Genomic DNA, 16,516 nt, shown 5'->3' on the forward strand with positions numbered 1-16,516 from the left:
TCAAAACCCCACTTACGTCCAGAACTTGCTACCAGAATTTATACTCAGGTAAGTGCTCTCTGCTGTTTATACTAAAATGCATGCCGGATATCTATTCTCTGGGCCTCATTTTCCCCAAGACAGAATGTTTCGGTGAGCATTTTTAAAGAAATGGCTGCTGGGAAGTTGATGGAAACACAGGACAGCCAGTCACCCCAGGTGGAGGGCACAGAACGGGCTGTCCCTAGGGATGAGAAGAGGCAGGGCTCATGGGGCACAGGGATAGAGAAGGGGCCACAGCGTTGTGTTCTGTGGGTTCAGCTTGGCGGGCTAGAGATGTGGAATTCTCAGGAGCTGAGGCTGGTCCACGTGGCCTGGGAAATCTCTTTCTGACTCTGTGCATTTCAGCAATGATGTGTGAGGGCACCCTGATAGGTGAGCCTTCAAGTTACCCAGCACTTCTGAGTTTGCTCTGCCTGGCCATACAACACAGAGGGAGCTGTAAGATGGTCCATAGCAGGGGACATGTCCATGCCTGTTGTCTGTCAAATAGCCGTAAATGATTCACTGGTCCCCAGTACTTAGGGAGAGTCCTTTAATATCAACTGCCAGTACATTGGCCTTGAGGGGTTCCAGCTACAGAAGTAATTGAATGAGTTAATGAGAAGAAAATCATAAGCTATCAAGGTGATTGGCCTCATGGCTCCACACTCCTGCCCTGCTTTGCTTATGTATATGATTTTATTCAATTCTCAAATATCAGTTCATGTGGATTGACTCCAAAGAACAAAAATACCTGAATACCTGTGACTAAGGCCATGGCTTGCTAGTTCATATCATGTTTGGTTCAATAAGATCATAAACTCCCAGGAACCCAGACTTTTTCATCAGTCCCAGCCTTGTTCTTAGTACCAAAATGGCTGCTCCAGCTCCAGCCATCACATTTACACACCAGAAAGAAGATGAATAGAGAACTCTCCTTTCTTAAGAAATGAGGTCCCTTTTCGACTTCCTTTTATGTCTCCCTGCCTAGAATTGGTCAGAGGCCCAATCTGAGTGAATAACTAAACAAATCATCAGAGTGACCTTTGGGGAGCCATGTCTGTGGTGATCACAAATGACTTCTGTGGGTACAGCCACTGCTGCTCCAAACAGACAGCATCCCCTACTAATGAGCTGCCAGGAGAGGGAAGGGAAGTGAATGCTTTGTGCACAGAATGGAGTCTTCCTACTAAGCAGGACTCGGGCAGGCAGCAGAGGGGAGGTGTCATGGGGACAGGACAGAGGAATGGTACTCAAGAGCCAAAGAGGAGCCCCTGGCAGACATTGGCTGACAATACCCAGGAGATGACCCATGCTGGCCATAATGCCAGTCTGCTCTGGTCTCTCTGGGATGCAGGAACAGGAGAATGCAGAGGGAAAGCTGAGGCGGGAGGCTAAACAGTACCCGTGGGGAGCTTCTGGGACTTCATGACGTGGATCTGGATCCTCAGAAGAGTCTCTGCTCCCTTCGCTTTGTCATGCACACGTGAGATTTCTTTGACTAGGTCTAGAAAGGACCAAGGCCAGGAGCCCCATCCCACCAAGAATAAGAAATATCCAAAGACACAGAAGGCAGGCTAATGGACTGAGGATCCTGGCTGCAGAACCAGCTGAGAGAGGAACTGCCACCAGCGTCCATGGCCTTGAGGAGCAGTGCAGACCCTGCTGATAGCTGGCTGGCACCTTCAGGCATGTCAGTGGTAAATTCTTGTCATTTCTGGGTGGAGTAAGAGCCTCCTTTGCTTGCGGCTGAGTCAGAGGTGGGAAAGACAGTGAAGAAAGGCTAGCCCGTGGGAAGAGAGCAGTGGGACAGAAGGGAAGCTCCCCCCCCCCCCAGCCCTTGCAAAGCCCCCACACTGTCTCCAGCATCCCCACATCCAGCCTGCATCCTCTGGCTTCCTCCCTCCTGCCCCCCCCCCCCCCCCCGAGAACCTGATCCTTCCAAGAACAAGGAGGACAACGCTGGGTGAGAATTCACTCCCCATGTGGAGTCAGTCCTGGGACTTTCCCTTTAAGAGCTGTCAGAGCGGGAGGCTGGCCAAGCTGGGCTGGAGGTGGGGACAGAGGGAAGAAAAAGAGAGAGGGAGAGAAGCAGGAAAAGTTTTTTTAGAGGAAAATGCAGGGCTCTAGTCTGTTGGCCTGACGTCAGATGTCGCTTTCATAAACCCCCCCGGGGGCTGAGGAAGGCTCTCCGCTGCTCTGATGGGCCAGCCCAGTCCTGGCCCAGCTCCCTGGAGAGGCATCTGCATCTTCTGGGCTGAAAGGTAGCTCCTGTGCCGCTGACTTCCAGGCATGAGGTGGCTCCTGCCCTGGACGCTGGCAGCTGTGGCAGCCCTGGTGGCGGGCAACGTCCTGGCCACGGTGAGTCCTGCCTGGAAAGGATCAGTGAGGGGGACCTGATCCCTTCCTGCCTGGTGCTGAGGCCAAGGGACTGGGGGTCAAGGCAAGATGGGTTGGAATGGTGGACAGATAGGGAGAGGGCTGCTGGGATCAGAAGCTGGTGGCGTGGGGGCAGAAGGAGACTCTTCAAGAGATCCAGGCTGCTTTCCTCTCTTTTCATTCGAGAACACTCAACAAAACAGGGGCTTGGGGATCAGCACCCCGGACTGGCTGTGTGATCTGGAGTGGATCACTCACCCATTAAAGAGCAGCATTAAATGAGGGGGTTGTTGGGGGCATCCAGAGCCTGTGAGTTTGAAAATCCCAGGACTCTGAGCATCAGCGCTCCCAAGAGGAGAGGTGCTGGGAAGCCCCAGGGAAAGCTAACTAGGAAGGAGCATGCCTGCTTTCAGCAAATTCCCTCTGAGCAAGCCACATTGGGGTGTTTTCAAGCTGCATTGGTTGACACCTTGGGTTCCTGTGGCCCTTCATGGTTTGTCCAGTGAGTATGTTCCTGTCCTGTCGTTCCCAGAAGGCATCTGGAAGCTTCTCTCCCACCTGGGTCCAGAGGGAGAGACAGCAGTTTGCACCCTCAAGAGCCAAGGAAAGGAGACACGTGGCAAAGTAGGGAAGCCTGCTGGAGCAGAGCAGGGGCGGGAGAGGGAAGGGGTGGACAAGAGGGCAAGCTGGTGGGGCAGTGAGGGGGGTGGCTAGGCAGAGGGGAGGCACCCTGGGGCAGCAGGGTGAACCCCAGCCCCTCTGAGTCTGAGTCCCACATGAGGGCCAAAACCGTGGGAGTCGCAGGGCTATTGTTATGGAATTATGCCAAGGATTTCTTTGGGGGGGGCTAACATGCCTATTCATGATTGAGGAGACTTGGAGTCAGGGTTCAGCTACCTTCCTGTGGACACACAGGCTCAGTCCATTTCCAGTGAAGCTCAGAACTAGACTGGGCTGGGACTGGGTAAAAGGCACCTTGAGGTGTTGCATGCAGAGAATGAACTTGTCCAGTGAGTTTGCACCCAAGTCCTCTAGTCCTTGCATGGTGCTTGTTGGTGCCAGCACTTAACCCTACAAAAACAAACAAACAAACAAACAAACAAACAAAAAGCCCTCTTCACAAAGGACAGCCAGAAAGAAGCAAAGGTTTGGAGTGACTTGGGACTTGCCTGGGGTCAGGATGAGTAAGTGGCCAGGGTCACAGTCAGACACTGGGGCACATCCTTCCCACTCAGTCCTCCCACCATTTCCTATCTCTGGAGCCCAGGAAGGAAGGAACTAGGCCTGCCTCTGCCTCAGGACTGGATGTGACTGGGTACAAGCCTGCAGGTGGCGGGGCCTGGGAGGGCCGGGTGTGGATGGAGAATTGGTAAGAGGACAGTCAGAGTCAGGGTGAGGGGATGAGAGGAGAGGCTCGTGGTCAGGCCTGCACTGGAGCCTGCTCACTTGCCACTAAAGCTGCCATGGCCGGGGCATAGTGGGGGACAGAATCAGGGCTTTTCAGGGGATCTCAGCTGAGAGATCCAGAGTCCGGAGGGGGTGCTTTCAGCAAAAGCTCCCAGGCTACTCACTCATCCTCTTAGGGGACTCGAGGCCTCTTAGTAGAAAGGTCTGGGTTCCTAGGATGTCCTCAAAACCCCTGACACAGTACCCTTGACGGTAAAGGGGCTGGGCTCTGCCCAGAAGCCAGTGCCTGGCTTCGTGACCAGATTCCACACATGGCATCCTCCAGAACTAATACAGAATGGGAGTTCAAGTCCAGCAAGGGGCCTGTGGGCCCCATGGAAAGAATGACTCGCATTGGCCGTATGGAAGGGAAAGTATGTGGGAAATGAGGGTTGCCAAGGAGACTTTGAGTAAGTGGGCCGGGAGGGAGAGGCTGTCTGATGTGCACGCAGCTTAATGGGCTGTTGGCAATGGGGGAGGCCAGCTGGGGAGGGGGCCATCCAAAGTGAGGGAGGCAGGTCCTCAGTTCAGACGCCAAGCCTGGTGCGTATGGCCGTGTTGTGGTTGACGCTTGGTGTGAGGAACAGTTTGTTTTTATCTCGTTTCTTTTTCTTGGACAAGTGTCGAGTGCCCACCTGCTAAGAGGTAGAGGATAGGGTATGTGAGCCTTCCCAAAGGCTGTGTCCCTGGTAATACCCACCCGTGTGCCATGCCTGTGCAGAGAGAGAAGTACTAGCCTTAGCACCCCCAACATCTAGTGATTCTCAGCGTCTCTGAAATTCCTGTCATAATAATAAGAAAATGCAATCAACCTCCTTTGTAGATACAAAAGCTGAAGCTCAGAGAGGGTAGATAACTTGCCTAAGGCCACACAGCTAATAGTCTGTGGATATGACATTTGAACGTAGGAGCAGCCTTCTTCAATGAAGTCTTACACTGTTCTGAGTCCTTGCCCAGAAATGGGGTACATGTGGGCTAGACCCCAATGGAGCTGGAGGTTGGTGAGGCTGGAGGTTGGAGACATCCACACACGTGTTGGAATGAGAGATGAGAGAGGACAAGGCAAGGTCTTCCAGGATAAACAGGTTGGGACGCGGTTCTGCAATTGGCTGAATCTTCTCTCCCTGTTTGTGTGTGCATGCTATTCACACAATTTGTGTGTGTGTGTGTGTGTGTGTGTGTGTGTGTGTGTGTGTGTGTGTGTAAGTGTAAGTGTAAGGAAAAGATGTGGGGAAGGGGGAGGGGGAAGAATTCATTGTTTAGATAGAAAATACAAACTCATTCTCTATTCCCAGAACCTATGACAGAATCCCAGAGACCTGGGTGTGTGATGAAATCTGCCCTCTAAATGAGAAATCAAGCGGGACCCACAGACAGTCTCCACAGACCTAGGCACAGTGCAGCCTGTGAGTCAACAGCCCCGCCCACCCCCACCCCCAGATTGGAGCCCTGCAGTGTCTTGAAGTCCTGGCTGGCTCAGTCCTACCACAGGGCTTGTCAGGGGGCTGCAGGAAGGCTGCTGACAATCAGTTTGGCCCCTTGGGTATGGCATTTGTCCAGGGATGGATGTCAGGAGGGCTACCTCATACCAACCTTGACAGACAAGTGCCCCACCTATGGGCTGGGCAGTCCTCTAGTCCTTTGGCAAACACACACAACACAGGGTTTTGTAATGGCTCTGTCTACAACTGAGCAGGGACCTGCCGAGGCTGCTTGGGACCTGGTGCAGACACCAACTCTAAAACCTGCTGTGGTACCCCACTATCTCCCAGAGACCACAAGAGTCTCCCCGAAATGATTCCACCGAGAGCAGGAAGGAGCCACACCACGGCTAGGCTACCACAGATATGGAAGCCACTCAGGGTTGGGAGGGCGTCTGTAAGGCCTCAGAGTTACGCTTTGGCATGTGAGCTCTTAGGGGCAGCGTACTACAGATGCCCCACTTGCCAGCCCCAGGAGGATAAGAGACCCACTGAGTTCTGGCACACAGCTTTAGCCTCCATGTATACCAACACATTGGAGCATTGTCCACTGAGAAGGCAGTGTGTGCTGGGTCCAGGGCCTCATTGCCCTTTGCAGCATCTGTCCCAGCCACTGGGTCCCTGAAACCCTGATGAATGGTCCATTGGATTGCAGACGTCAGTGGAGACAATCCACAGTAGTAGACTCTCTAATTCCTACCCTGACTCCTCTTGACAGGATATGTTTAGACTGTGTTTTGGGTTCAACAAAACATACAATTGAAGTCAATTTCACCTGCTTCTGGCTTCTTTTGATTTAGCTACTAGAAAATTCTGTCTGTGGCTGATAAATGGACACAAAGGTGCAATGTTTGGTGGGGAGGGGTCATCTGGGGGAGGGTTCTGAGCTGGGCTTGTAAGCTGAATATCTTGGGGGAAGGTGTCCCTGATGCAGAACTGTCCCTTTAAAGGGGAAAGTGTCCCTTTAAACGTTCACACTAGATTCCAGAGAGGGTGGGAGGGTGGAGAAGATGGAGGGAAGGCAAAGAGAGCCTGCAGACTCAGCAAACGGTCCCATTGTCCCAGCAGCTGTGCTGGAGCCCAAGCAAGTGGAGGCCCAGGCTTCAGGCAAGCCTCCAGCCCAGGAGTACAGGCACTAGGGGCCTGGGCTCACTACCATACCACGCATGCGCAGAGCAGGACAGGGTCTGCTCTCCAGGACTCAGAGCAGGGAATCTTTTAAAGCCAGGTCCCCAGCCCTGAGAGCAAAGTCAGTGAGCACTCCAGGAGAGTGCTGTGCAAGAGAGGAAATCGGGTGGCGGTGGCATGCTGCTGCTGGGCACGATAGTGGTCACGAAGGTAATGGTGAGGACAGAGACGGTGGTGACAATGGTGTTGTGATAGTGGTGAGGGGGTGATGATACAGATGGCGGTGACAACAGAAATCCCAGTGATGATGATGATGATGACGATGATGATGACAGGGATTACGGTGTTGATAGTAGTTATGGTGATGGTAAGTGATGACAGAGATGGTGGCGATAATAGTGAGGTGATACTGAGGATGCTTGCAGGGTTGTGTGTGTCTCAAAAAAAAAAAAAAAAAAAAAAAAAAAAAAGAACTGAGTAAGGGGCAATAGGCCCTCCATTTTGACTGTAGGGCTCATAGCTTATTCTGTTAGGAGGCAGGGACACCTGCATAGGATCTGCGTTAGATGGTTGAGAAAGCAAGGCACCTGCGTGGGCAATGGTTTCCTGATAACTCAAGCTTGCTTTTGGACTTTAAAACAATGGATGAGATAAACTATTCTCTGCTCCCATGCTGACATCCTGACACTTATTGGCCAGTGTTCCCCCACCCCATCCCCTCCTCCTCTACCTTCCTCCTCCTTCCTCCTCTTCCTCCTCCTCTTTTCCATACACTAAGAGGTGAAGGAGGCTGGAGGGAGGAGGGAGGGAGCGAGAAGAGGAAGAAACTGGGCCTCTGAAAGGGGATAATGGACATTCCAGGGATGCTATTTGATCTTGGCCCGCCCACCAGTCTGGGATTGGAGGCAAGACCAGGCAAGGTTTCCACTGTTGAAGATCCGCTGGGGGCAGGGGGTGGGGAGGGCAGAGGCCAGGCTCTAAGAGCTCCTCCAGGGACTCTGCCTCCAGTCTGTAAAGGAAGAAAAGGAAAGTGGGCTGTGAGTCTCTCTGGGGCTAGAGAGGTCTGAGGGGGCTCGAAGGATAGAAGAAGATTTAAGAAAGCTAAATCTTAACCCCGTCCTTAGTAGAATGGTAGACTCCCTGAGTAGCTGGGCAACTCTAGGCACCCCACTTTCCTCCCTATGTTCATTTTCTCATCTTGAAATCGAGAAGAGGTTGGACTTGACTCTTCAACTTGCTTCCTGCGGAAGCTACCTGGAAACCACACGTTCATTCCTGGAATGGAGCCACCATTGAACAAGCTGCAGGACTCACACCGGTTAATCGTGGGGGTTGGGGAGGTGGGGGAGATATTAATACCTTCCTGCAGAGAGCTGCTAATCTTGCTGCCAAAACCAATGTGTCCCTGTTCGGAGATGTCCCATTGGTCATGTTCCTCTCTCCAGGGCCCAGGGCTGTTTCTCCAGTCCTAGTGTTCGTCGCAAATCCACAGCTGTTCCCTGTTGTCCTGACCAGAGCTAACCCAGCCTGACCCTGGGGGTCCCACCATCTTGGTGGGCACTGCAGGGCCCTTAACCAGCTCTCACTGCCCATCCATGTTTTTGAGACTCACCCTTCATGACTATCTTGCTCATTTTGAAAACTATTTCCTGGGTTCATTTTCCCAGCTCTCCATTCTGCATACATACCCTGGTTGTTCTTCCATTCTAGCCTTGCCCATCCCATGCCATGAGTGGTACCTACTAGGGACACCTCCAAGAAACTCTTCTCACACCTCCCAAGTAGAACTACAGGTATCCCAAGAGATCTTATCCTTGTTGAGTGGAAGGGATCACATCACCCAACCGGAACTGCACTGGCATCACCCTATGGAAGACCTTTGTTCATACCCTGTACTCCTACAAAGCTTATAACATCTCTTAATTTTTGATCCACCTGGGCTCCTCAACTCTGGGCCTTTGCATACGCTGTGTTCTCCACAGGCCTGGCTCATGCTAAGTTCCTGACGTGCTGCCTACTGGTCTGTCAATGGCTGTTCTAGTACACTGTAGGTGCTCAGGGCAGGCTTTGCTGTGACTCATAAAGCCAGGCCAGGCCTGGTGGGGTCTAGGCAGATTGTATGTGGGGAGGGTGGACAGAAAGGGGTGACCAAGGATCTTGGTGGAGATGCCCTGCTGCAGGGGTAGGAGGGTGGGGGAGCCTGAGGGGGGCAGGGAATGTTGAATGAGAACCTGACCCAGTAGCTAAGAGGCCCAGGCAGCAATCAGTGGCTTCTAGACTTGGTACCAAATTAAGAATCTTGAACTCAGAGATCTACCTGCCTCTGCCTTCTGAGTGCTGGGATTAAAGGTGTGTGCCACCACTGCCAGGCTGTATTGTGATTTTTCTTAAAACTGCTGGAAAAAAACCACCTCTGGTCTCTGCATAGAAGCCTTGAGCTGTAGGCAGGTTGTGGCTGCCTCACCCCTCCCTTGGTCTTTTTCACATTCTTGTCTTCTCTGAATGAAGGGACTAGAGCTTGAAGTGGGTATATATCATTGTACCTGGAGGTCAATAGAGGCTCTAAGTACGTTGTCCTTTGCTTTTGAGATAAGGTATTGATATACATCCTAAGCTAGCCTAGAACATTCCAGGCTATCCTAGAACTCAAGATCTTCTATCTCTACCTCTCAAGGACAGAGCACTTGTTCACAAGCACTATTTACCATGCCTTGCCTCTGAGTAAATTTGAAGAATGAACAAATGAGTGCTTATAGTTTGGAAACATCTTTATCTCTTGTCCCCTTTATCCTCTCTACACAAAACTACCTTGTCCTGCCAGAGGATCCCAAAATACAGTATTTAAAATTGATGGCAAGAAAATTACAAAGTCTTCCTTGTTCCTTGTCCCGATCCCTAGCCAGCTGGAGTGAACATTTCGGCCAACTTCGCTCCCTGAAAACCCTCTTGAATGTGCAACATGGGAATCCAAGGCTGTGCTTAGAGGGCATAGGGCCCTGGCCCAGGCCTGAAAGACTTGGGGCCAAGATCCACCCATACAGTGGTCTAGGGGACCAGATGTCCAGAAGCTCCCAGGAGACACTGGAAAAGTGGCCCCATCCAAAGAACCAGAAATACAGCAACAAGGCAGTGGAATCCACAGGTTCCTGTAGTGCGCACCACAGCCTGGGCCCAGACCCACCCTGTCTCTTACCTCCCCAGAGCCTCTCTTCTCAGCCTCTGCTTCTAGGCAAGGAGACTCCCCCCAGATCCCTAGTCATTTGATGTGTGCTCCACCATTCTTGCCTCAACATTGACCCCTGGTGGAACATCTAGGCATAGCACCCCAAAGGCTTCAGCCAGGCTCTCCACCCTCACCGGCTGCTTCCTCATCATTGCCCAAGTGTGCGCTGGAACCTGTGGGCACTCAGGAGGTTTCCCCTTGCTGGACAAGTGGATAGAACTATTCTCTCCTCTTGTGGGACCCTTTGGAAGCAAGGATCATCCCTGTTTATTACAATCCTGCCGTGGCCCATACTTTGTCCCCCCAGGCTCCCGGTACTCAGCAGAGGCTTAGTGTATAAGTGTGATGGGAAGGTGGAAGAACAAATGAATGAACATGGATGGATGAGGGTGTGGTGCAATGACAAATTGCATAGTCATTCGTCTAGCAAGGGGAAACCTCCTGAGTGTCCACAGGTTCCAGGGTGCACTTGGGCGATGCTCAGGGAATGGAGTTGGGGTGGGGGGAGTGGAGAGCCTGGCTGAAAGCCTTTGGGATGCTGTGCCTAGATGCTCCACCAGGGGTCAGCTAGCAATGACAAATGCATACTCCGGAGGGAACACCAGGGTCAGACACAACTTCAAAGGAGTTCCTTCAGCTCACTGAGCCTTCATTTCTTCCATTGGAGTTGGGGATAACGCTTCCCATCAGGACTGATGAAGGGCCCTGCCACCACCATCCTTTTACAAATGAGGACAAGAGCTCAGATAGGATGACAGTCCCCAGTGCCCAGCCGTGGCAGTGGTGAGGATGGGAGGCTGTCACATGAGGTCCCCTCACTTCCCCCTGTCATCTCACCACTGGGCAACTCACGCCCTAGGAAAAGAGAGACAGGCATCACTGGGCCCCCTGGTGGGTCCTTTCCACCCAGGCTGGGTCCCATTTTCTGATCCTCTGTCTCTATTGGGCACCTTTATAAAAATGGAGTAATCCCGTGGTGGGAAGCCCAGAGGACTGACTTAGTTTCAGGGTCCATCTAGAGTGATGGACCGGGCTGCCCCACCCTCAATCACTGCTCACCGGTAAACAGCACATCACAGTTGCATATTCAGGCTTTCCCACGGCGCTGGACTTTCCTTCTCCACTCCAATCAGCTTAGGCGCTCCTGTGCGTAACAGCAGAGATTTTTACCCTGCCTGCCCACTGTCTGCTTTGTCCAGAAGTGTGGGACTCTTAGTGACATTGCCACTAAGCTCCTTTCAGACACTTTAACAAACTCTCGAGGGCTATGATGAGTTGCTATCCATCCCTTAACAGCATTGTGTCCTGAAAGGTGAAAGAATGGTGTATGCTCCACAGCTATGTCTGGAGGTTCTGTGTAGGGCACTTTGAGGCACTTTATACCATGCATAAAGTATAGGCTTCCCTGGCCCCCACCCACTGTTCTCAAACCATTGTTCCTATCCTCTTAAGAATCACAAGGATGACAGGCCAACTCAAGCTCTAGGCCTATCTAGAAGAATCTAGAGAGTTCATTTGGGATCAGGGCATCTGTGTTGGTGGTGGCTGCATTCAGAACTATCCAGAACAGCCTTGCTGCCCATCTCCTCTCTAGCAGCCTAAGTGTGGATCTCTGGGGACCGTAATAGATTGTCAGTGTATTCTGGCTGTCGAGGTGATTCTTCTGGTGGGTAAGAAAGTCCAGGAAGTTCTGTTGGGCTTTGTGTCTGCTAAAGAATCATGAGCAGGGAATGGAGAGGGTCTCGGAGTGGAGAGGGCAGGTAGGCCTTGCAGCTGTGGAGCTGGGTAGGCCAGCTATGACCGAGCATATACTGTGCATTCAGTCTGGGAGGCATCTCAGGCTTGCCAGTTTCTCCTCGTCTTCCCATTAACACAGTAGCATCTGCAGGGTCTGGTGCCAGAGGCACATCGTAAAAGGAGTTTTATGTGAACAACTTCAATTTGTGAAGACCAAGCCTTTTGTTTTGTTTTTGTTTTTTTCTCTTTTCCTGTCTCTGTCCTTCTTAGCCAGGACTCTCCTTACTTGATGATTTACATTCCCCTTTCTGCCTTAAGAGTAACACAGGGTCCCAGGGCAGCGTGTCTGCACAGATGTGTCTGCCTACGTTCAGGGTAGGCACACTGACCCTGTGATGTGTAAGAGGATGACAATCAGGGCTCTCTGGGGGAAAGCAGGGACAGAATTCCAAGAAAAATAAGAGTGCAGGAAGAGGGTCTTATGGGTCCAGGGCAGTATCCCCCAAAAGGAGGGTACCTCTGGAGATTCTATGGCACCTTAAGGAGCACAAAGGGCTGCTCCTCCCTTTAGGTCAGCAGGAGATTCTCCCCATCCTCCCACCTCACCCAGAGCCGTGCTCCCAGACCATGTGAGGCTAAGTTTTGCAAGCTATTGGGCTTACCTGCATACCTGTTGCTTCCACAGGAAGTTGATGGGCTTGCCAATTGTATTCTGAGTACAAGGCTCACCAAGTCTTGATCTCTTTGGCCCCAGGAGCACAGTCCTCCTGGTGAGTTAATTGCAAGGGCAGATGAATTAATTGCTTAAAAACTCCAGGGAAGAGGATGGAGAGCTTACTCTGCAGTTATGAGCACTTCGTCCTCTTCCAGAGGACCAGAGTTTGGTTCCTAGAATCCATGTCCACCAGCTCATAATCCCCTATGACTCCAGCTCCAGGGGATCTGATACCCTCTTCTGGTCTCTTTGGGCATCTACACATGCATGGCGTGCATACAGATACAGACATACACAGACATACAGACATAGACACACACAGTAATAATAATAATAATAATAATAATAATAATAATAATAATAATAAAAACACTTTTTTCAAAAAGCTTTGGGCAGAGAGCAACTTGGTCCCATTCATGACTCCCTAGGTGACCTACAGACCAATTGTTAGGTCGCTAATGCTCTCTGAGGGCCCAGTTCCTCACCACTCAGGAAAATCAGCAGGCCCATTTCGTAATATGTTAGACAATTTATGAGCTAGAGTGTGAGTACAACGCTACAAGAAGCACTCCATAAATGCCAGCTGTAGAGACCTCCAAGATTTGTGTATTTATTCATACCACAAAACAGGAGAATGGCAGGTGACCCTGCTCTCAAGGGTTCAAAGTTCAGCTGAGGAAATGTACATTAACTTATCTTTTCTGTTGACGGGGGCGTATTGACACCTATCATGTGTCCAGCTCTGTGAGGTCTGATCTCTGCCCCATAATTGCCAGCTCTTATTTATTTTTAAATTTTGATTGTGATCCTAATAATGGCCGAGCCATCTCTCCAGCTCATTCTTTTTTTAATTTTTAACTCATTTTTATTTAGTATCAGTTTGTGCATGTGTGGAGGCCAGAAGACAGTTTTCAGGAGTTGGTCCTCTCCTTCCACCTTGCTAAGGCAGGAAGACCCTTTCTGTTTCTGCTAGACTGCCCATTTTGGGCTAGCTGGTCCACAGGCTTCAGGGAAATCCTCCTCTCTCCCCACCTGTCCCACTATAGGAGTCCTGGGATTACAAATGCACGCCATGGCATCTGTCTTTCGTACATGGATTCCACGGGTCCAGCTCAGGTCATCAGACTTTTACAGGCGAAACCATTTCACCAGCTCCCAGGGGCTTCTTGGCTACCTCCCCAGATGGTATCCTGAATGTCTTTCAGCTAGTTCCTTTCATCAAACAATTCTCCCTTCATGCACCATAGTGGGAAAAATGCTAAATCCAACAGACCTGAGTTCTAATCCATGTTCTGAGATAGAAGGTGTTCTCATCATCTTCCTGATGTATAAAATACAAGTAATATACCTATCAACATAGGGAAAAGAGGTAGTCGAAGTGACAGAAGGTCCATTGGATGCTGGTCTCATGTCCTCCGGGTGGTGACTCTCAGGGGACAGACTGTACAGCTGGGGCCTATAGCATAAAGCTGTTCACTCAAGGATAAGTAAGAATGCCACTTGCAGAGGAGAAAACTGGGCTAGAGATCACTCATGCCACAGGAATGATGACCAAGCAAAGGCCTGGCACAATGGCTCAGTGTGTTTTGCTCCAAGCCCACATCTGCCCCAAGCATCTCCTGCTAAAATCTCTCAGTGGGTGGGGCCTTCGGGACTATTCTTGGCCAATGCACTCAGTGGGCATCAGCAGCCAGCCAGTCCCTGCCTCTTCACACCCACCCTGACTTATACAAGTGCTCCTGCACTCGGGATACCACATGCCACCAACTCAGTATTCTGTGCCGGCTGTTTCATGGACTCCAGTCCCCGGCCCTCCTTCCTGATGCTGGGTCCGATCTTGCTCTTCCATCGTGGTTTCTACAGCCTTGCCACTCCTGCAAGACGTTGGCCCCCATCTTGTGCACCTCCACATTCCTTCTCTCTACTCCTGAAGTCAGGTGTGCTGGTTTGCCTCCCCCACTTCAGTGCCCAGCCTGGCACCCAGGACCAAGTCAAAGCTAGAGTTGTGTTGAGTCGACAAATGAAATGTGTGAGCGGATAATGTCACTGCGGCTACTCATCACCTTGTTGCAATTATCGTGTACACATCACCCCTGGGTATGTGTTAGTGAGGGGAGGGACTCCATGTAATGCTGCTTCCTCCAAGGCCATCACAGAGTCTGGCACACAGTAGGTGTTTGGTAAGAATCAGTGGATTCATTAGCCAAAGAGCCAGTGCGTATTTCTGTCTGAACTGCCCATCTTCAGACAGAAGTCCTCTGTAGTCATCTGTGTGTCCCTGTATGTAACAGAGGGTTGATCCGTAAAAGTCTGAACTAGCTGCTAGCCTGTAGTCTTAAACCCAGATAATCCTGGGATGGCAGTGTGCTTCTTGCTTGGAGTAGCAGGAAGCCTTGCCTCCCACTAGATGGCACCAACAGCCAAGGCTTGGTCTTGGTTTTGCCTATAAGACACTGCCCAGTGCATCGCCTAAGTCTGAGAAGGCCTTCCTACCTTCCCTGCCCAGATGCTGGGGGCTCCAGGTAGATACCTAGAAAGAAGGCTGCCTTATGAGATTGCTTATTCTAGATGAATGGAGGGGGGCTGATGGTGACCCCACAGAACCTGTACACCAACTTACAGCCTGTTCCAATGAGCTGGGGAAGCATCTGGAAGTGTGTTGTCTCTCATGTGCTAAGCCCCCATGTTTCCACACTCACTAGACCTTCGATATCACAACAGCTCTCAAAGTGGCATCCTTGTACGCAGTTACAAGCTTCAGGAGGCCAGGGATGTGTGTCCAAACCCCACCTGGAAATACCCCTAGCTAACCTTCTCAGACTCCGTGTTCTCTTCTTGACTCTCGAACTTAATGCAGAGAGGAAAGGTTCGTTCAGAGCATGACGTCATGAATATCAGGTGACCCCACAGCACTTGCAGCCAGGACTCCACCTTCACATTCAGTTGATACCTAGGGAGCCCACTATGCACACTGTGTTACATTCAGAGAGAGAGAGAAACAAACCCTAACAGAGAAGCCACTGTGTCTGTCCCCAACAAGGCAGTTAGTCACTCCATCCACACTGCAGACATCTAGTAACTGAGGGTTCAGAGTGTCACCGTAGGTCACAGAGAGCAGGGACATGCATCTCAGCTGCAGAGAAGTACGCCGAAGATGCCTGAGGTAGGGAAAGGATGCACTACTAGGCTGGGCCCTAAATTAAGCCTGGAAGTGATGCGGCTGGGACCTTACATCAAGGCTACAGGTGGGCTACAGACTCACTATGATCACCTCGCTGGCCTTCAGTGCCTTCTTTTTTCTTTGCATCAATGTCTGTGCACTTGTGATGTCCAGGTCCTGAACCTGCAGGTCAGACTAATGCAGCAGCTCATCTCTGGTCCTCTTTAGTCAGAGCTACTCCTGTCCCACGTTCCAGAGAGCTTCTTTGCACTTTCCACAGCAACCATAGTCTTATGCTGTGATCCATAATTCCTAATGCTTGTCTTTCCTATACGTTGCATGAGCTTCAAGTATGGGACCTACTAAGTTTTATCTTCAAGTGTCTAAAACATAGAGAAGGCTACATGCTTGCTCAGCAAAGGTCTACTGAATGGCTGAAACAGCCCAGAAATAACTACAGGGTGCAGGTGATCCTCTTCCCTCCTTCAGGCCTCTCAGTCTCCTCTAGTGCAAGGCAAAGAACCCAGATAGGGCCTGAGTGGGCAGGTGAGTAGATTACCGAGATGCAAGCATCTTGAAGGTCTTATGCTTGGACACCAGGGTCCTACCACCTGCCTGCTATCCAGCGCAAGACACACTGGGGCATCAGTTTCCCTTTCCAGCTGACCCATTCTTCTCTTTCCCACATTTTCCAGAGGGGAGATGAACTTGTGGGCTGGGGGATAAGATGGCGCAGGTGGGAGAAATAAGGCGTTTGTTCTGAATGAAAAAATGAAGACTCCTTTCCATCTTCCTTCCTTGAGTCACAGAGCCTGGCTCTCTCTCCTCAAGGTCAGCGAAGACACAGCTGCAAAGAGCTGAGGTCAGAAATCTGCTACTGCAGCTCGGTGGCCCTGCTGCCAAGGCTCATGTGTTAACTACAGTGAAGAGCTAGCCTGCTGAACTTGGGTTTAGAGAGGAGCCATGTTGGGGCTGGAGAGAAAGGTCCATCAGTAAGGAGCTCACCACACACTGGGAGGATCTGATTTGCATCCATGGAACCCATGTGAGAGGCCAGGTGTGGTGTGATCCCAGCACCAGGGAGATAGGAACAGTCAACTCTAAGGTTGACTGGCAGCCACTGTAGCTAAAGCAGCAAGTTCCAGGCCAGTGAGAGACCCCATCTCAAAAGACAAGGTGTGCAACACCCGAGGAAAACAGCTGAGGATGTCCTCTGGCTACACACA

At 51.1% G+C, this 16,516-nt stretch overlaps 1 protein-coding gene across 2 annotated transcripts in view; it reads left to right on the plus strand.

Moving 5' to 3' along the window:
* Positions 1–2,067: 2,067 nt before the first annotated feature.
* Positions 2,068–16,516, plus strand: part of Ccn4 (cellular communication network factor 4) — a 31,499-nt gene continuing 17,050 nt past the window's right edge. The window contains exon 1 of one of the 2 annotated variants that reach the window (XM_028876004.2): positions 2,068–2,382. In XM_028876004.2, coding sequence (XP_028731837.1) covers positions 2,314–2,382 — 69 coding nt within the window. In that variant the 5' untranslated portion in view covers positions 2,068–2,313. Of the gene's footprint in view, positions 2,383–2,405; positions 3,025–16,516 lie in introns of those variants that run through there. The other variant, XM_037197512.1, reaches the window with a different exon arrangement.

The sequence above is a fragment of the Peromyscus leucopus genome, chromosome 20 (genome assembly GCF_004664715.2).
Source record: "Peromyscus leucopus breed LL Stock chromosome 20, UCI_PerLeu_2.1, whole genome shotgun sequence".
Lineage (NCBI taxonomy): Eukaryota > Metazoa > Chordata > Mammalia > Rodentia > Cricetidae > Peromyscus > Peromyscus leucopus.